Source organism: Carya illinoinensis, chromosome 3 (genome assembly GCF_018687715.1).
Source record: "Carya illinoinensis cultivar Pawnee chromosome 3, C.illinoinensisPawnee_v1, whole genome shotgun sequence".
Lineage (NCBI taxonomy): Eukaryota > Viridiplantae > Streptophyta > Magnoliopsida > Fagales > Juglandaceae > Carya > Carya illinoinensis.
Genome location: NC_056754.1, coordinates 5,005,804 through 5,027,007, shown reverse-complemented (window position 1 = coordinate 5,027,007; position 21,204 = coordinate 5,005,804). Strand labels below are relative to the sequence as shown.

General features: G+C 36.8%; 2 protein-coding genes across 2 annotated transcripts; both read right to left on the bottom strand.

Moving 5' to 3' along the window:
* Positions 1–17: 17 nt before the first annotated feature.
* LOC122302736 (uncharacterized RNA methyltransferase pc1998) lies at positions 18–5,313 on the bottom strand. The gene is made up of 15 exons (XM_043114140.1): positions 5,036–5,313; positions 4,830–4,944; positions 4,621–4,732; positions 4,476–4,520; positions 4,299–4,366; positions 4,146–4,200; positions 3,970–4,049; positions 3,378–3,461; positions 3,154–3,267; positions 2,631–2,749; positions 2,424–2,541; positions 2,023–2,156; positions 1,733–1,892; positions 1,495–1,574; positions 18–376 (listed from the first exon to the last, which is right to left on the bottom strand). Exons 1-15 carry the CDS (start codon positions 5,230–5,232, stop codon positions 289–291), a joined length of 1,569 nt encoding a protein of 522 aa, XP_042970074.1. The 5' UTR covers positions 5,233–5,313; the 3' UTR covers positions 18–288.
* A 699-nt stretch (positions 5,314–6,012) lies between these two features.
* Positions 6,013–21,204, bottom strand: LOC122302734 (uridine kinase-like protein 1, chloroplastic). Its single transcript, XM_043114137.1, has 14 exons — positions 20,916–21,204; positions 20,342–20,433; positions 20,183–20,252; positions 19,944–20,062; positions 19,468–19,564; positions 18,134–18,213; positions 16,467–16,661; positions 16,086–16,169; positions 15,919–15,979; positions 7,824–7,884; positions 7,475–7,568; positions 7,266–7,338; positions 6,543–6,625; positions 6,013–6,434 (listed from the first exon to the last, which is right to left on the bottom strand). The coding sequence occupies exons 1-14, from the start codon at positions 21,115–21,117 to the stop codon at positions 6,288–6,290; spliced, it is 1,458 nt and encodes a 485-aa protein (XP_042970071.1). The 5' UTR covers positions 21,118–21,204; the 3' UTR covers positions 6,013–6,287.

The window sequence follows — 21,204 nt, the reverse complement described above, 5'->3', positions numbered from 1 at the left end:
TCATGCATTTCCCTCAATTAATTCCAAAATCTACGATTATTTCATATAATTCATTTTGTTGTAATCAATCCTTTTATACAAATATCATTATTTTGATGAACAACGATTCCCTTTTGAATGAAACGATACAGGGGAATGGGCTATGACAAGTGCATAGTGAATTGTCCCTTTTGGGAATTTACCCATCTCCTATAGTGCATCCATCTTCTATCTCTTCTTACGTGCAACTTCTCTTAGTCCAATGGGACTTTCAAGAAACATCATGCTAAATCCATGGCTCAGTGGTCCTTACAAACGTTTCTTCTTTTTCTTCCCCAATTTCTTTTTCTTGAGGCCTCCTCTTTGACCCCTCTTGAACACGGCCAAAACCTCAATGCTGGGAACATAGCCAAAATCAATTGTTATGGACATATTGACTGATAAAAAAAAAAAAGAGCATGTGCACCTCCTCTACCTAAAAGACTAGATAAAAGAAAACTCCATGCAGCATTCATTTTTCAATTTCAGGTAGATAAGCAGTTTGTAGGATCCTACATTCGAACTACCATATAGAAGATTGTTTGAATTTTTTTTTTTTTTTGACAAGTACAATGTTTGAATATCAAGTACATACTTTTTTTTTTTTTGATAAATAAATATCAAGTTCATACTTGTGGCAATTCAATGTATATTTCTTCTAGGAATTACTCTGTAGTGTCTACATTAGAATAGTAAACCACAAAAGTTCCGAATTTCCGAGTGTCTTTCCTCTTCCCTCAAAGACACCATCCTTTACTTTTTCTTTTTTTTTTTGAGAAAAACACCATCCTTTACTTTTTTTAGTTTATTAGTGAAGAAGATTATAATTCAAGATTCCGATTTTATAATTCAAAGATCATAATAGCAATGAAATTAAGTTTCACTAGAGGGTCAGTGAATTGCACTACAGACTGTCTTTTGAACCTCTTAACTAAATTCCAAAAAGTGGCAAAGGCCTGAGTTGGTTTCACAAACCTTTGAAACCATCTCATTTGAACATCCAAACGCCATTCAAACATAAACATTTTTCAATTTCAAATTTTCAACTTTTTCATTAAATCATTATCTAATCATTACAACTTTCCCAAACTTCCAAACAAAACACAAAAAACAATTCAACTTTTTCAAATCTTAAAACAAAAATAATATTAAAAAATTATATCATAACATTCTTTTAACTTTATAAATTTTTATTCAACTTTTTTTTTTCTCTTTTCCCAAAACCCCCCAAAAATTCTTAATTCAAACTATTTCACTACTATTTACAAACTACCTCACTTCTATTCACAAATTCTCATCTCGTCTGTGTAACCAAATGAGGCCTAATACAAGTTCAGTTCCTAGAGTCATGCAAAGGTATATAATTGTAATGACTTAATAAAGTAATATAATGTTAGATTCAAGATGATGAACTCAGATAATGACCCATACAATTTTGGGAGAGAAAAAGCAACAGACCAAAAGAGGGATTAATACCTCTGGGTGCCAGGAAAGAAATTATAGCCATGGGCTTTTTCCAAATGCCACACCTTACTAGCCAACAATGACTTGCAATCCTGTTAAGAATTATTGCAAAATTAGCTACCAAACTAGTCCACTTCCTGAAACTCGAGAAAAATCAAGGCAGATAAAGACAGGTAAAAAGTGAAAAATAAAGTCGAATATAACATATTTCTATAGCATTTTTCAGCGACCACTTTAAATGAGAAAGCACCTCTTTAAAACTTTCCCATCCACAACTAATATAAATAAGGGTTTCAGGCAGTGCTTGATCGTCATCTGAAGTTGTTTTGCTTCCAATCTGAACTGAAGCTTCCCTTGCACGTAAAACCCATGGTCTCTTTTCATCTTTGATCTTTGTGTGTGTACTGGAGCTGACATATATAGGCCATCCTGTGTTAAATAACTTGCCAGGTGCTAAAACAAAGGGGAAAAAAAAAAAAAAAAACTTGCCAGGTGCTACGACATAAAAAGTCTTTATAGTGAACTATAAAGTGGTTGAACCTTTCGAATGATGACTGAGCTTTATGCTCCACTTTTGGTATATTCTGTAATGCATCAACAAGAGACATGTCCAGTCCCTTTCTAGGAGGATCGACTACAATTACATCAGACCCAAGCATCCAAGAAAGAGGTTCCTGTTGACTTGTAAGTACATTGTCAAATTAGTACAGCACCATTCCATAGCTAAATTACAGGCTAAACACCAAGGATTATAACACAAGGACCAAATCATTCTTCTGTTTTATACAATAAATCTCATGTTAACAGAATCATTACCGCCATAAATGTTACATATATGTGGAATTACATCTAGTCACTGCATTACAAGATTCTGAGGGAACTTTATGGCATTTGTGATCATATGTGATGGTAAATTCAAAACGTAAGGGTTAAGAACGAACCTTTGAAGCATCTGCATGATGCCAGCTGATGCTGCTATCTACAGAGTTTGATAGGCGGTCAATTGTCTTCTCAAAAGATAACTTTGATTCTTTGTTAATCTCAATGCATTTAACAGACCTAAAAAACAAAGATTTGTACAATGAAGAAAAGTTTGAACATAAAGAGTCTCTCGACCCTGTGGCATTTACAACTGTATTAGTTCTTGCCTGCATTTTCTGGTGGCAGCTAAAGACAATCCAATTACACCAGCGCCAGCATATAAATCAGCAACAGATGCACCAAAAGGTACATACTTCTGTAACTTACGGAGCAAGACATCAAAAGCCTGAAAAATTTTGCATTTTGCTTGGTATTATTATGATTTGCGTCCACATAAAATAAAATTAAGCTATCTTTCTATTTGAACATCCAGTTTTAGTCATTTAAAAATAAAAAATAAAACTGAAGCTAGACCCGCAGGATGCAATAAAACAAAAGTGAACCAACACACTTGATCATCCCAAACTGAGGCAGTATCTAGATTCCAATGCTCATTTTCTTTATGCCTTCTAGCCCGAACATAAAAATAACTAGTATTATTAGGAAACATTGTATCTTTGCATGTAATTGATGTTGTTTTTATCCCAAAGATCAATCTTCCCAGTAAAAAGTAATCTATAAAATAGAACATAAGCATGCACTGTCAAACAAGAAGTAAGAAAACTTTGCTTGATTAGAAAGTCAATCTACCCTTGTGTTTGCTTGGCCAAAACTGGATGGAGCCAAGGAAATATCGATTCCACCGACATGTTCCCAAAAGTCTCTCTCTCCTAAAAGATGTCTCCATCTATTCCCAAAAATTATCTGCACCATTAGTTAACACATTTTTAGTTCCAGATATATTGATCTTTTGGACAATGCTACAATCTGTAAGCCATGCAAACAATATTGTATATGCAAACTTGTCAACTCACGTTATTAGTTGATGTCTGAAAGTTAGCCCACACTGAATGAATTAAATGGGCATTGCTCTTCAGCCCACCCTTTCGCCATAGAAACTGCAACAGTTATATAAATAAAATAGGGTTATTGAAAGCAATCAAACCCTGAACTGTGTTGTGATGTCGCTATACTGTCTCCTAAACTAAAAATTTTCTGCAACCAATATCTTAATTCAAGAAGATTGATTTTAAATGCCAAGCATCCATCCAAATTAGTGTCAAAATTAGCATATTAGTTGTCAGATTATGGCTCATTGATTTGCCATGTCCTCCCACGCACCCAACGAATCTGATAGTTTTGAATTTTTTATTTTTTATTATAATTAAGAAGATATTTTATTGATATAGAAATAGGCATAGCCCAAGTACGCAAGATTTACATGTGATTACACCTAATTTTGAATTTATTAGAATGGTGTGGTACACATTGCAAACCAATCTTGAGCAAAACTTAGTACTTTAGTGGGAAACTGTTTAAGATATTGATCATTAAAATTATATAAAAAGCATCTGACAACATTACAAAAAACGAAACACAAACAAAAAAGGGGGGCAGCAAGCTTACAGTGGCCAAGGCATTAAGTTTGTTTGAACTGGGGGAATTCTCATTTCTGGAATTCCAAACTAGAGCAACCTGTACTTTCCCTAGAAAAACTTATAAGTCATTAATTTAAATCCTAAATTGGTCAGTGTAAAAAGCTCAGAGCGATAAAGTATTATTACAACGCATTCAGATAATACCATTTCTATATCTTTCAGAGGCTGGAAGAGAAGTGTCGTATGTTGTCACAGCCATCTGCACACACCCGCCAAAAGTTCATTTTCCATTTTTTTCACAAGCTGCAACCATAAATATTTTTTACCATGCATGCTATTGTTAGCAGTATTTGTCACCTGAATATAACGCAAATCACCGGTCCCCAGATCCTCATCATACGGTTCAACATTCATCTCAGTAATACCTGGAATTGTTATCAAGAAGATAATAATTTCAACCAAATTCGATACCCAGCAAATCAAAATAATATTACTAAAACTTATCACACAAAATTGAGCTTTTTAAGAAAAGACCTTGTCTAAGCAGATCCACAGCGGCATTAATATTCGGATGGTGAGCTGCACAAAGAATATTTTAAACTCCAACTATATAATTTTGAAGAAATTGAACATCAAAACCGAAACCCGAGATTTTGTGCAAGGAATTGAAAATTAGAACCTTTACAGTCAGGAATGTCCACTACATTATGAGTACCCTCCTGATAGAGCCCAATCAAAGGGCTTTCCACGGTGCCACGAACTGCCAGTTTTGCGCGGCACCGCCATTCCCACTGAAAGCAAAAGCATAACACTAAGAATTGAAAATTATTCATATGATTTTTGCATAAATTTTGAAAAACAAATGGTGAGGAGTTATCCGGTATTTACCAGTCTACAACTATCAAATGTGAAATCTGAGACACCGACGGTCTTGAAGAACTCTGAGGCCTCCTCGACGATAACTGGACGGTGGAGGTTGAGCTCGTGAGTACAGCCAGAGCACCTGAAAGTTCAAGCATTTTACAAAATAAAATAGCAGTTAAGCTGTCGAGACTTATTAAAAAAAGGATTAACTTGGAAGACGGGGTTCGTACGATTGGAAGTGAGGACACTGGAGGGTGCAGGTTAGCGAAGGTAGAGCCGTCTGGTTAGGGTTTTGAGGCAGAGATGGAGGTGGTTGTGGTGGTGAAGATGACGGAGGGGGAAGGCGGCGGGTGCGCACTGCGCCGGGGGAAACGTGGCAGGTTATTATAGGGACGGGTGGTCGAGGCGAGAGAAGGGACAGACGCATTATTCGTCCGGCGATGTCCAGAGCTTTGGCTGCCCTGCGACTGGCGGGAATGGAATGGATAATATCATAATAATAGAAATTCGAGATAAATATCTCCAAGATTTCATTGTATATAAAATGATATTCACTTAGTTTTTAATTATACCATTCCCATTGATAGATAAATAAAAACAATAATGTTTTTTTTTTATTTATAAATATATCTTAATTAGTGAAATACGTGATAATTTTTTAAATGGATTCAAAGAAGGAGTAATGTCACATTGAACTTGAGCGTTAAACAGGAGTACATTCCATTTAGAACTTCTAAAAAGCATACAATCTCGTAACAAGCATACAATTTTTTGGCATTACCAGCCAAAAGACATGTTGAAAAGTCTTTAAATTTGATAATAGTAAAATGATTTGATTGAAAATATTTTATTAAAATTTTAGAAATGAGAGGAAAAAAAAAAGAATAAAAATACATTTTAAAATAAATATTATATTAAAATTTGAGAAAGTGAATTAATAAAATTTAAAAAAATGAATATAATTTTTAATATTATTTTTATTTTGAAATATGTAGAAGTATTGGTTTTTATATTTTGTTTTAAAGTTCGTAAAAATTAGATTGATTTTTGTGTTTGAATAATAATTAGGTTATAATTAAATTAAAAATTTTAAAATTTAAAATTGAAAAGTGTTTCATTTTTTAATGATGAAGTTACTAAAAATGTTGAAAATTCTCGTGTTTAGCCAAATATGCCTTAGTAATGTAAGAAAACGATTAAGGAGAACTATCTGAAATATTCTGGTTTCTTATCCATATTCTCAAGAATACTTGGCAAGTGCAATCATTCAAGTATTACGTCATATGGGTAATTACAAAGAAAAACCTTCATGCATTAGTTAAAAGATATGCTCAAAATCTTCTTGTCTCTGTTGAAGATTCTTACTAAACTACTTGCAACAGAAGATATATATGAAAATAGGTAGAAAAATATTCAAGGCATTCCGCCAGTATGTCGAGAGTCGAGACCCATAATAATCTTTCACATGCCAACTCTAAAGGATCAATCGTCAGTACCAAAGTAACGATCCCCAAACTCCCCCAGGCCCGGTATGACCCGGAATTCTTCGTTCAGCTCAACATCAATCTCGGAGGTGACAATTTTCAAGGATGGGAACCTCTTGCTAACACAATGGATTCCCTCAGGGGCCTGAAGTTAAGAAAAGAGCACTGAAGTAAGTGTACGCAGACAATGTAAAGAAATAGATATTTGCTTGCAAATCATTGAGGCAAAGACGAAAAAACCAACAAAACTTACAGAGATGAGGTTTAGAAATATGATGTGGGATTCTGGAACACCTTTCTGAATGAGTAGTTCAATTGCTTGGTTAGCAGAATTCCCTAGAAAGGTAGTAAGATTGGTTGTTAATCATCAGCATGCAATCTTAGCTTCAATAGAAAACATTGAATTACCCCACAAAGATCAGCTACAGCCAATATATATTAGATAAGAAGAAGCTTGCACTCTTCACTATTTACGTGTCTACTTCTCTAGTTCGATTACTACATAGGACAGGTTAAGAGATCTGTTGTGTCGTTACATAAGAAGTCTATATAGCATATGGAAAAGCCAATAAGAATGGATATGGAACTTTGCACAGGTAAAGACAACAAGCAAGGACACTAGTTGGCATGACAAAAACACAGCTCTAATCTGCTATACATAGGATGTACTGCGGTTTAAAATAACTATTATTTTAACTAGAGCTGGATGCGCAGTGAACAAAAAGCAAAGCTGTAGCAATGGATGAAAACTGGACTGAGTAATAGATCAAGATTAATGGGAAGCGGTGCTATTTACTTTACTATTGAAATTTATGAGATCTTCCCTTTGCTTTTCTCTCATTCACCATCTTCTATTCAATTAATCATCTTTATCCAAAGAAATGAACTTCCCTCAGCCTATTCTACACCATGAACCATTGACAGTAATCACGAAAGGCACGGGAACATAGATTTGAATGGAATAAAACAAGACTACCTGTGGCAAGAACAGGATCCAGAAGTAGGACATGCCGTTCAGATATATCCTTGGGAAGCTTCTCATATATAAGCTGATTAAGGCAAGGCAGCAATCTACTGTTAAAATTAGTTATGTGCAATCCTCAAAGAATAGAAACTAGAGCTCTAGCCTCTAGCTTCAGCTCCAGCTCAAGCAAATAATTTCTTGTACAAAATAACAATTTTTACCTGCTTTCCATTATCTCCATCACGGTGAATTAAAATTTTTCCAATTTTAATTCCCTTACAGCAGGCACGCATTGCATTTTCCATGCTTTCACCACTGTTAATTAACAAATAAGAAAATTCTTTTAACATCTTATTTTTCAGAAAGAAAAAATCACTATTCAACAAGGTGAATTGCCCATGAGGCACATAATGTGCACAGCATTAGGAACCACATGCCGGAAGATGAGAGTCTGAACTCCATGTTTAAAGTATATGATAGAATCTTGGGCCATAAAGCATGTCCCAAATGAAGAAGTCTCATTACCAGAAACTGAAAACTCCCAAAATCAATACCTGATTCAAATCTCACCTTCGAATGATGGAAACCCCACACAACTTTTTACAAAAATCAACCCCAGTATATACCGATCCTGAAATAGAAAATCAGTAGTATTCTGACAATGTTCAGTGTTTGAATTAAAGGGAATAAATTGCATTTTTTACAAGTAAAGGGAATTAAATTAAGTAAGATGAGAACATCCAAATCTATACAGGATTTGCCTTCCTGCGGTTCAAACCAACAAAAATGCCAGCATACACAGGTTCTCACAGCTCGCAATAAATAAAAGAATTAAAGAATTAAAAGTTCTCAAGAATGGTAATGAATAAACAGATACACACAAAGCTTGTCAAGTTTAGTAATTGACATGATATATCTCCTCCTCACATTATATAACTATCACATAAGAAAATGAGATAAAAAAATGAAAGAGCACTTGGATGAAGAATAGCAAGATATAGATGGTTTTGTTTTCAGATACAAGTAAATAGCAAGACTTGGTCAGAATGAGCCGACAGGGAGGGGGGAAGGCTCTGATGGTTCGGCGAGCTTCCCAGAGCTGCACAAGAAGGTCGCTTTGGTGGGGGATTGCGGGAAAGGGGGCTTTGAAGACTTGGTCAGTGAGGACCATTGTTTGTATGTCTCGACAAGTGAAGAACAGAGTCTCTCCCTCCGGGGAGTGCACAGAACGTGCCGACAGGGATGGGGGAAGGCTCCGATGGTCCAGTGAGCCTCCCAGAGCTGCACAGGGAGGTCGCTCTGGTGGGGGATTGCAGGAAAGGGGGCTCTGAAGACTTGGTCAGTGAGGACCAATTTTTGTATGTCTCGGCAAGTGAAGAATAGAGTCTCCGTGACCCTAGAGGGTCTGTAGGGTTTGTGATTGGGGAAGAAAACGAAGACTTGGTAGAACAAAGGGAGTTTAGAGTGCAGAATCCTATTCCCTTGAATTGTTTGTATCCAGATCCAGCTTTTGCTTCAGATTGGGTGCTGCAAACAGTAAGTGACATTAAGGACATGATAGGACTGAAGTGTGAAGGTTACAAGGAGCAATTCATGGCGTTATTCACAGCCATTGAAGCTGGTCACCAACAACAAAGGAAAACTGATTCCAAGAAACAGCGCGAACTCAAGAGGCTAACTTGGTCTATGAATTCCGAAGGTAGCTCTAGCCAGGACAAGTCAAAAGGGAAGGGGCTGGCCTTACCCAATAAATGAAACCAAAAATCCTTTCGTGGAACGTCCACGGTCTTAATGTGGCTAGTAAGCGTCTTCAAATAAGAAACTTACTATGGGAGTGGAAGGCGGATATTGTTTGTTTACAAGATACAAAGCTGAAAATTATTACCACAAAAAGAATACGAAGTTTATGGAGCTGTATACATGTAGATTGGGTGTATTTGGCAGCCAATGGGACTTCAGGAGGAGTGTTGGTGATGTGGGACCAAAGGGTGGTGGAAAAAATGGAGGAGTTTTTAGGCCTGTTCTCGGTAGCATGTTCATTTAGGAATGTGCTAGAAGGTTATTTGTGGGCTTTTGCAGGTGTCTACGGCCCTAACTCAAACATCGACCGAAGATTACTGTGGGACGAATTAGCTGGGGTACACAGCTGGTGGGACCTCCCTTGGTGCATTGGTGGTATTTTAATGTCACAAGATTTCTAAGCGAGTGTTTCGGAAACAGAAGAATGAGGTCCGCAATGTCTGAATTCTCGTAATGCATTTTTGAGCTAAACCTAGTAGACTTACCTTTAGCGGTTGGTAGTTTTACGTGGGCTAACAATCAGACATGGTCTCGACTCGATAGATTCTTAATTTTCCCGGAGTGGGAAATTCATTATCCGGAGGTATGGCAAAAAAGATTGTCACGCTTATGCTCGGACCATTGGCCTATAATGTTGGATAGCAGGGGGATTCAAAGAAGGCGTCGACATTTTAAGTTCGAAAACATGTGGCTGAAATTAGAAGGTTTCGTGGATAGGGTCGGACGATGGTGATCATCTTATCAAATACAGGGTACCCCTAGCTTTATCTTTGCTGGAAAACTGAAGGCCCTGAAGCAAGACTTAAAACTGTGGAATATGCAATCCTTTGGTAACATCGGGGAACTTAAGAAAACCAAGCAAACAGAGATTCACGAACTAGAAAGGGTATAGGAATCTAGGCCTCTGACCCAGGAGGAAGTGGCTCAAAAGTTAGTTTTGGTTTCAGATCTCAAGAGGATCATCCTTATGGAAGAGATCTCATGGAGACAGAAGTCGAGAGCATTATGATTGAAAGAAGGTGAGCATTATGATTGAAAGAAGGTGACCGTAGTACTAAGTTTTTTCATAGGGTTACTAATTGCCACAGGAGATCTAATAATATTGAGATGTTGAAGATTGATGGGGTAGAATGCAAGGATGAGCAGGTGATGAACAATCATGCGGTTGGTTTTTTTGAACAGCTTCTTTCCGAGCAGGAGGTTTGGAGGGCTAAGTTAGAGGGGCTGACTTTTGACACCATTGGGTTGTTGGCTGCAAATCGTTTGGAGAGGCCATTCGAGGAGGGGGAGGTGCTAGAAGTGGTTAGGAAAATGGCTATAGACAAGGCACCGGGCCCTGATGGGTTCTCTATGGGGTTCTTCCAAACATGTTGGGAGGTGCTAAAGGAGGATCTAATGAAGGTGTTCCAGGAGTTCTACTCATTTGGAAAGTTTGAGAAATGCTTAAACGCCACTTTTCTCGCTTTGGTACCGAAAAGAGTGGGAGCGGAGGAGGTTAAGGATTTCTGACCCATAAGCTTAGTTAATAGGGTTTACAAGATTCTATCTAAGGTACTTGCGAATCGTCTTAGCGAGACAGTGGGAAAGATAATCTCAAAACCTCAAAATGCCTTTGTAAAGGATAGATAGATTTTAGATGCAGTTCTCATTGCAAATGAATGTTTGGACAGTAGACTGAAAGCAGGCTTTCCAAGGATTATTTGCAAGTTAGACATGGAAAAGGCGTATGACCATGTTAACTGGGACTTTCTCATAGATATTCTGGGAAAGTGTGGTTTTGGGGAGAGATGGCACTCCTGGATCCGTTGGTGTATCTCTACAGTGAAATTTTCAATTCTAATAAACGAAAGCCCAATGGGATTCTTCAATAGCACAAGAGGCCTGAGACAAAGAGACCCGTTGTCCCCATTACTCTTCGTCATTGTGATGGAGGCCTTGAGTAGAATTATCTCAGTCTTGGCCGCAAATCAGAGAATGAACAGGTACTCAATTGGTCCCTCGAGAGAGCGTAATATTAACATTTCTCATTTATTGTTTGCAGATGACACTCTTATTTTCAGCGAGGCGGTCCAAAGCCAGGTTCGAGTTTTGAAGACACTACTACTCTGCTTTGAGGTGGTCTCAAGGTTGAAAGTGAATCTGGACAAATCAGAGATGGTGCCTATCGGAAGCGTTCCGCGATTAAGACACTTAGCTAATACTCTGGGATGCAAGATTGCCTCACTCCCTATGAATTATTTGGGCCTTCCATTGGGGGCTCCTTCGAGGGCAGTTGCTCTCTGGGATATAGTGATTGAGAGAATAGAGCACCAATTGGCAGGGTAGAAGCGAATGTATTTATCTAAAGGGGGTAAAACTACACTAATCAAGAGTACTTTATCAAATCTTCCGACCTACTTCTTGTCCTTATTTCCTATTCTAGCAGGGGTGGCACTTCGTATTGAAAAGTTTCAAAGGGATTTTTTGTGGGGAGGAATGGGCGAGGAGTTCAAGTTTTATCTTGTTAGGTGGGAACAGGTATGTAGGCCTCTAGTGAACGGTGGACTGGGCATTAGAAACTAGAGAACTTTTAATCGAGCATTACTTGGTAAGTAGCTATGGCGTTACCGGTGGACTGGGCATTAGAAACTAGAGAACTTTTAATCGAGCATTACTTGGTAAGTAGCTATGGCGTTACCATAGGGAACCAGAAGCTCTTTGGAAGTTGGTGATTGAAAGTAAGTACGGTGGTTTATGGGGTGGATGGTGTACTAAGGAAGTTAGAGGGGCGTATGATGTGGGGTTGTGGAAACATATCAGGCAAGGTTGTGGGGTCTTCTCTCGACACACCAGTTTCCGTTTAGGAGAGGGGAACAAAATCAAGTTCTAGCACGACACATGTTGCGGTAATTGTGCGCTTAAGGAACTCTTCCCGACATTGTTCAGGGTTGCAAGCGCCAAAGCGACTTCGGTGGTAGAGGTCATGGTGGTAGTAGGGGATCAAATCCAATGGAACATCAATTTTAGTAGGGCGGCACAAGATTGGGAATTGGACAGTTTTGAAGCCTTCCTAAGTTTGTTGTACTCAATCAAACCAAGCAACCAGCCCTTAGACTTATTGTGGTGGATACCTTCAAACAAAGGTATGTTTACGGTACGCGTGTTCTACAAGTCCCTAACACAAACGCATCACTCTCAGTTTCCATGGAAAAGACTGTGGAAACACAAGGTGCCCCTCAAAGCTGCCTTCTTTGTGTGGTCAGCTGCCCTGGGGAAGATCCTCACAACGGACAATCTAAGAAAACGAAGGGTAGTGGCAACACTAGATAGCTGGACTGACCTAAGGGGTAACAACCAGATTAAGGCTTTATGGAAGATGATTCCAATTTGCATCCTGTGGTGTGTATGGAAGGAGTGCAATGCAAGGACGTTCAAGGACAAAGAGAGATCGATGGAGGAGCTGAAAGCTTTTTTTTTTAGAACTCTTTGTACTTAGGCCATCGCCGTTAATTTTAATGGCCAAGATTTTCATGATTTCCTTATTTCTTTCGTTCCTACGTAGTTAGGACATTCTTTGTACTAAACGAGGCTTTTTCCCATTCTTTTATTAATATACTTCTTACTTTTCTCAAAAAAAAAAAAATAGCAAGATATTGATGATATAAAACAAAAAACCTATAACATACGAACCTAGAATAAGACTTTAGATTAATTCAGTTAGAATTTATTTATTTATTTGATTTATTCATTTTATTATTTACTTCTATTTTTATCAGATGCTTATAATTATTTATTTGTTAAATGAGATAATAAACCAGATTAATTAGAGTTTTTAAGGTGGTTTCCTTTATCTTGTATTCTCTGTTATTATCGGATGGGTTTAAAATTTTTTGAAAAGATTCTAAAATCAGAACCAAATCAGATCTAGCTAATCTCCTGAACACTCACATAAAACCCTTTCCCTCACCTTTATAAAATCCCACCAAACCCTTAGATTAATCATTCAGAATTTTAGTCGACAAAGATGGAAAAGTTACACATACCAGCCCAACGTAAAAGCTCCCCTATAACCTGGAAAACCACTCTCAAAGCCAACTGAGGCAACCAACTCGCCGGAAACAGCCACAGAAAGTACCGACCAGCCCATTCCCGTCGAACCCACTCCCTTCCAGTAAGCCCACGCCGGAATCTTCTCTCTCCCTCCATTCTTTGTTTCGGTTTGACAGATTTTCCACCCTCTCACTCTCTCTCTCTCTCACTTTCTATTGTATCACACCACCTTTCCAAGAAGGCCAGTGGCGTTGCCGGTCACTCCCAGCCACCAAAACCACTGTCGACTCAACCTCCTTCTTTCAGTAAGCATTGCACAACCTTTTGTTTTTCTGTTTTCTTGTTTAGTTAATACATGATGTGAGCCACTCCCGTAAGCTTCTTCCTTCCTTTTTATTTGTTTTGTTTCAGACTTCCCAAAAAGCCCTTCAATGTTTCCATAATCACTTGTAAGCCCTTTGACCCTTAGCCTATACCCTCCTGAACTGAACCAGATTCTTTTTATTACAATGGCCTTTGGGCTTTAAGCCTTTCGACCAAGAGTTTTCCTTTTAAGGGTGTTGGGCCTAGTTTTTTTTATAAACCTATTAGACTTAGTTTTTAACTGGGCTTGTTTAAATTGGGTAGGCTTGTTTTACTGTTCTATTTTCAAAAAATATTTATTATTTTAAGTAGGTTGATTTTATAATTAGCATACTGTTTAATGTGAGTTGATGGTGTTTCACGAGGAACTGTTTTAGTGTTTTGAGTGGGCTGTTTTACTTAAATAAATATATTATTCATAGACTTGTTTTTATAGAAAATATTTAATTTAAGCATACCTTTAAAGTATTCTTTTATATTGTTTCAGCTTATTATCTTAGTTCATATTCTAATTAACCTTTAACTAGTTTTTTTATAAAATTATTAAGTTATATGTTTGCACAAAATATTAAGTAATATGATATGAGTTTTGGAATAATATTATTTTATGCAATATTTTTATATTTGAATATGTATTAAATTATCTCTATAGTAAGATTTTAAGTAATTAGATTGCTACGACACATTTTCTAGAAAGTTTAATAATGTCTAGTGCCTCGTATAGGTCACGAGCTACGACGTGAGATTTCGGAAGTAGCGCTAAGAGGTAAATAGTATGATCATATAAATGTATGCGTGATGTAAATATTATAATTGGGTATGATAATATGATATGGTTTTGATGGATATCTACGTTGCGCTAAGAGCCAAGTCAAGGCTAAATCGCTTTCACGAACTTTTATGAATTACGATGATTTACATGAAAGTAAGCTTATATATGTTATGCTATTATGGATTGTTGATTGATGGATTGAATGTTACTAAAATCACATGGAAGCCATGATATGATCATATAAGAATTTAAGATAAGTATGCTATGAATTAAAATAGCCAGATCATGCATGCTATATTCATGTAGTACTTAGACCATGTATACCATGTATTGTTCATGCAATAACTTAAGTCAAGCATGCCATGTAATAAATAGCTAGATCATGTATGCAATGTTCATGTAGTTCTCAGATCATGCATGCCATGAAATGTTATAAAATGTTTAGATCATGTTAGGACATGCCATGTTATGCTACGCTAAGTACAAGAAAATATCATGTACAAGTTACACAAGTTAAGTAAAACACGGACTCAAGCGTGTTTCACTCCATGTTATGCAAGTTAAGTAAAACACGGACTCAAGCGTGTTTTACTCCATCTTATACAAGTTAGGTGAAACACGGATCCAAACGTGTTTCATTCCATGTTATACAGGATAGGTAAAACACGGACTCAAGCGTGTTTTACTCCATGCCATGCAAGTTAAGTGAAACACGGACTCAAGCGTGTTTCACTCCATGTTATGCAAGATAAATGAAACATAGACTCAAGCGTGTTTCACTCCATGTTATGCAAGTTAAGTGAAAGTTAAGTGAAACACGGACTCAAGCATGTTTCACTACATGACAAGTTATGTGGTGCCATAGACTCAAGCGTGGTTCACCATGTAATAAGTAAAATTCAAGATAAACAAGTTACTCATGCAATCATGTTTCATGTTTACCATGATTTTGTATGTTTCCACTCATGTTAATGATGTATAGCATGTTATGAGAATCTATAAATGTTATATGAAAGTTATGATGAGGCTTTAAAAATCAAGTTTATGTTAAGCTAAATAATATTTTACGGTATAATGTGCTATTTACTGAGTATTTGACTCATTTTGTTTGTTGTTTGTCTTTCTGTTTTCTTCTATGTTGATTGCCACAGATGTTGATTATGATGATACAGAGCTGGATGGCCAGGAGTAGTTCTAGTATAAAGACTTAGAGAGGAATAAGTGTCTTTTACACAAGGATTAAGCTTTCTTTTACGTCATTTCAATAACTAGTCTTTTTTAAGACTAGCTCATGTTTTACTTTATTTTCAGTTTCAAGACTATTTATGTCCTTTCATTTAAGTTTTTTTTTCAATAAATGAGGTATTTCAGAATAATGAGTCTCTTACCAGGCATTTTGTCATGTATGTTAATAACGTCTCTATCCTACGGAAACGGGGTGTTGCAAAACCTAACTGTCCAATCATCTTGACCAAATAGAACATAAAGAGGATATTTGATAAAGAAGAGAAAACAAACAAGATAGATGTACTTCGGTTGCTCCTTGTTAGTGTCTTCTAATGAATTTACTAATTTTTTTTAAGAAGAGCCTTACCAGTTAAAACTATTGGAATTTTTTTGTAAGTAAATCTCTTTATTTTTTTGTTAATTGGTGAACAAATTTTTGTTGATCAAAATAAATTGAACAACGAGTTAACACACCTGTTGGAGTAACTACTTGCTTCTCAGTGAATGGCAGATGGCCAAGGCCATGCTCCACAACCTGAATTTTAATGTCAACAAAATTGGTCATTTATTTTTTATAAGAACATGGGCACTGAACCCGTGTCAATTAACAGACTTCAGCTTAGCCATGCAGGAGAAAGTACCAGACGAATCAGTCGATCTGAATAAAATACAAAGTCATGCTTCGATATGTCTGTGTCTCGAATCAGTGTATGCATACCTCTTATCTGCAAAGAGGATCAAACACATGAGGGCCATACAGATCTGAAGCGATCAAACAGTAATTGAATTGCATATCAGATTTCAATGTGTAGGGGAGATCTTCGGTAATTCTAATGTTTAAATTTATCCATTTATGTGTCCAATCCATGAGAAAGACCCCCGAATTTTATTTTCTTCATAAAAAAATTTTATGATCAGTAAAGAAGAATTTTATCAATGAGATAAGTAGGCAGTTATAAAAATAAAAAAAAATTGAAGTTACAAAAAAATAAAAATAAAAATACAATCAAACAAACATATACCTGAAATGTTGACTGGATAACATACACATTTGGATATATTTTACAAAGGTTGTGCTGACCAAGCTTTGTCTGGATATGTTGCACAATCAAATCAATGGCGACATGATTATCACCTCCCCGAGGAATTATAACATCAGCATACTTCTTCGATGGGAGAACAAAATCATCAAAAGCAGGCTTGACAAACTTTGCATACTGCACAATTAACATAGTTCTTGCAAATTATAATGTCATCAGCAGTTTTAAAGATACGAACTTCAACAGTACATCAACGAAATCTCACAGGCTCACAAGAAAAAGTTAATATTTTATGGAATGTTGACTTTATTAGAAATCCAAATGACTGGGAAGTTAATGTTGTTTCAGATTTTTTGGGAAGGATTTAGAATTCAAAAGTGATGCAGGGAAGAGAGGATGGGCTACTGTGGGACTATGCTGGAAATTTCAGGTTTTCAGTCAGTTCTTATTATAAGGTGCTTAATTGTCATTCTGGCTGTGTAATTCCATGGAAAAGCATTTGGAGGGTGAAGGTACCTACTAAGGTGGTGTTCTTCAGTTGGCTAGCTGCTCTAGGGAAAGTATTGACTATGGAAAATCTTAGAAAACGTGGTTTGTGTATAGCCGATTGGTGTGTCATGTGTAAAAAGGATGGAGAATCTGTAAATCATCTGTTTTTACATTGTGAGGTGGCATACTCTTTGCGGAATGAGGTTATTGCTCGGACAGGTTTATTTTGGGTGATGCCTAAGGAAGTAGTGGAGCTTCTTCCATGTTGGTGCGGTTGTGAGGTGAGGAAAGATGTTGCTGCCAGGTGGAGAATGATTCCTTTGTGTTTAATGTGGTGTCTATGGTTGGAAAGAAATGGGAGATGTTTTGAAGACAAGGAGCGCTCTTTTGAAGATCTTCAAAACTTTTTCTTTTCTACTTTGAGTTTGTGGGCTAAGGATCTTGGTAAGGAATAATGAGAATGTACTGAATCTGTTTCTGTTTTAGTTTTCCAGTTTTCTAGAGTGTAGTAGGTATTTCCTTTGTATATTTCCTGTATACTTGGGCTATGCCTATTTGAAATAATAAAATTCTTATTAATTATATTAAAAAAAAAGGTTAATTCAGCATCAGCATAAATACGCGTCAGATCCATTCAGTACAATGAGTTGAAGCTGGATTGAAATATTAAACATAACACAGCTTAATCAATGAGTTGCACCATTGTATGTAGCCTATTGCTTTAGTCAAGGTGCTGCAAACTAAAGGAGAAAATGAAAGAGAAAGTGTAGTGGAAGTTAAATATCAGTGCATTCTGCAGAGGTCACTTTTGAATTGTGATAGTAAAACCCTGAGGGGTTGCTCAGTTGGTCAGGCCTTGGATTTGCTCCTCAATGGTCACCAATTTAAGTCCCCTCAAGGCCACTGGAGGTTTACCTGACCGTTAACTTCAAGGTCCCATAGAATTAATCGAGGTGCGCGCAAGCTGGCCCGGACATCCGCGGATATCAAAAAAATAAATAAAAATTGTGATAGTAAAGCTATTGTGCATTAATACAATTAGGGAACCAATAAATTATAATGACGCTGAAATAAAGAATGTGTAATGAAAAAAAAACCCTAGGGAAGTCTTTGGGAAAATGGAATTATAAAGAACCATATTAATTAATCAAAGTACTAACCTGTTCAAGAACAGAGTTTATGTCCCTGCCCCTCTCAACTGTGTCACGTCTTATTCTACGAGCAAGTCTCACATCAGCATCTATAAGGAATTATTCACAAAAAAAAAAAACATAATGAAGTATTTAAGAGAGAGAGGTGCAACAAAATATAAAATTATAACGTGTTCTCTATTTTCCAGTTAAAAATATATAAAACATAGAACCGAAAATGATCCAAGTTGAGGCTCATTCATTTAAAAGAACAAATTAAGATTCTTCTAATGTGGGACCTAAGCATTATTTTTTCCTTGATATTGCAATGTTTGTTTCATGTCCAAATGGAGACTTTGAAAGGCGATCAAAGTTGCATGTCCTTGAAATTACTTAGTAAAAAGCTGGGGATCAGGCCCTTCACAAAGTCTGCTGTTACCATATCCTTGGTTCTTTGGTGCATGTGCTGTGAAAACAGCTCACCACACAGATTCATCATGGCCAATGATTAGTACCAACGTTTTATTTAGTGATTTTATAATGGCAAGAAAATAACATTATATATAAAACCTATAGATAAAATGAAGCATCCTTATAGGGCTTCACTCTCCGCTTAGCTAATTAGGTTTAAGACAGTCAGTCAGAGTAATCTAGAGAAACAAGCTCAACCTGCTCATAAGCTCAATGAACATCCATCAAAATGATGTTGAACTTCAATTTCTAGGCATAAGGAGAACTATATTGAAGCTCAAACTTTAGTAACATTCATCAAGCTGAGGTCAGACTGACCCATGCTTGTTGGCGATTTTTGGAAAATTATCTCCAACTAGCTCTCATTTGATGCCATTAGGTGCACCAGCAGTTATTAAAAAATTCATTTAATAATGAATGTGATGCAGGAGCATTGTTTAAGACTTTTGAGCCCAAGTCAATGTATGGTCACATCTACAATAGATACAATAGATGATCAGTTCTACCAATAGATACAAGTTCTTCCTTCAGCAAAAACAGAATTATGGAATCAAAGCAATGTTTAAGACTTTTGAGCCCAAGAAAGTCACTGGAAAGTAATAGACCCGCAACTGGACACCTTAAACAATCAGTTTATGAATTTCCCAATCAGCACCAGTGTTCCCTGAATACCATAACTGATTAGGAGGGGGAGAAAAAAGCTCTCTTAAAAAACTATGCATGGTTTTCATAACAATATAGCAGGGGCCATTGTTACAAGAAAGCCAGTGAAACTTAAGAGCTATAATAATATGAAGCGATTAGTAATTATAAATGACCATGTGAGTATGCAGAAGAAATTGTGATGATAACAATGATGGTGATGATTGACAATTAAATGAAAGAAGGCAAACCTGTGTCAACAAAAATCTTCATATTCATCATGTTGCGAACACGTTGGTCGTGGAAAATCAGAATCCCCTCTAATATGATAACATCAGAAGCATTTACCTGATAAAGTATTTTGATTGAATTTTCAAAAAAAGAATTATTGACAGATCAAGAGTGGTTTAACAAAACTTAGCGGACACTTGAGTTGTATTAGAAATTTAGAAGAAGTAAGCACTCTCTCTTATCACTATCTTTCTAAAGGTTAATAATAAACCTAAAATGTATTTAGGTGTTATTTTGTATACTTCCTATGTATATGGGCTATGCCTATTTCATTCGTATCAATAAAATTTACTTCTTACGTATAAATAAAATAAAAATAAATAAATAAATAAAACCTAAAACCCGATGTTCCTTCAGTTGGACCTATGTTGACTCTCCAAGCTCTCAACAATTGAAAAGTAAAAGCTATGGGTACAAAACGCTTTCAAGGAAGTACCTGCCGGAAACTTTCTGAGCAACGGCGATGAATCTTAAAGTCATAAATTGGTACTTGGTAAGATTGCCCAGATTTGAGCTTCTGAATGCAATCCAGAAGCTGCTCAGTGTCAAAAGCCTCTGCAAAACAATCAATATATTTTCTTTAAAAAAAAAGCTTGTTTTCAAGATGATCCCTACAGAAAAACAACGCCAAACAATACAAATCCACATGAAAGATTTTGCAACCACAAAGTTTACCAGGATGATCAAAATTATATTCATGCACACGTTCAGATTCTTCAGGAGTCAAACCTCGGTAAAACGAATCCTACAACATTGCCATATCCAATAAACCTTGAACTTCAATAAGATAACGGTCTAGTGAAAATGGAAAGAACAGAAAGCCGTGCCACTAACCTGATTGACAAGGACCACACGGTGATCATGGAGCTGTTGGATGATCATGTCACACACTGTGGTCTTACCCGAAGCTGTACCTCCCGAGACCCCTACCCAAAATTTCCAAAACAATAATTTAGTGAAAATTAAAGGAAAAAGAATAAGAATGAAAAGAATAAACAAACGAATGGAGGGGTTGCATAAAATGGAGGGAGAAGGTTTCCTTTATATACTTCATGTATACCTCCTGTGTACTTGCACTTTGCCTATTCTTGGGAATAAAGTTTCTTATTAATTATATAAAAAAAAAAAAAAAATGGAGGGAGTAGGTAATACACCCTAGAGCACAAAGAACAATGCTACGGATAAATTCCTTTACAAACTCGAGCATTTATATTCGAATACTTCGTCCATCCCAGGATCTAAGGGAAAAGACAAAATTGAAGGCTGAAAGCTGGATTAATAATGAAAAGACAACTTGCCAACTGTAAGCAAAAATAAAAATACTTCCGAAAATCTACGAAGAAGCGAGAATTAGTATAATCGTTGGAGTACAAGAAAATTTCTTTCAAAATGTGATTCAATTAGTTACCGATGACGAATGGCTGTTTGGGGAAGCTGGAATCGGCGGCAAGGGGTGAGAAACCGGAAGCGGAGGCGGAGGACCTATGAGCAGGAGAAGAAGATGAAGAGGCCGGTGGAGAGGACAAGAGGCCATCGAGACGGAGGCCGGAGAAGTGGGGACCAGAAGCCGCCTCCATAACGTAGTCGATCGAAGTCGTTTCCTCCGGCATAGCTGCTCTCAACTGAGTACTAAAAGGAGAAGCAGTTCCGTTCCTTCGCGGGACTCTTGCCGCATTAAAAGGGCTCACGCCCTTTGT

Excerpts from the sequence above, each read along its gene's own strand:
- LOC122302736 (XM_043114140.1), bottom strand. The coding sequence starts at position 5,232 with ATGCGTCTGTCCCTTCTCTCGCCTCGACCACCCGTCCCTATAATAACC. Across the intron at positions 4,945-5,035 it reads CAGTGTCCTCACTTCCAATC|GTGCTCTGGCTGTACTCACG; the intron begins GTACGAACCCCG and ends TTGAACTTTCAG. Across the intron at positions 377-1,494 it reads TTCTTTCCTGGCACCCAGAG|CATTGAGGTTTTGGCCGTGT; the intron begins GTATTAATCCCT and ends CTATGTTCCCAG.
- LOC122302734 (XM_043114137.1), bottom strand. The coding sequence starts at position 21,117 with ATGCCGGAGGAAACGACTTCGATCGACTACGTTATGGAGGCGGCTTCT. Across the intron at positions 20,253-20,341 it reads GTGTGGTCCTTGTCAATCAG|GATTCGTTTTACCGAGGTTT; the intron begins GTTAGTGGCACG and ends GCAATGTTGTAG. Across the intron at positions 18,214-19,467 it reads GAAGATTTTTGTTGACACAG|ATGCTGATGTGAGACTTGCT; the intron begins GTTTGCCTTCTT and ends AATTCCTTATAG.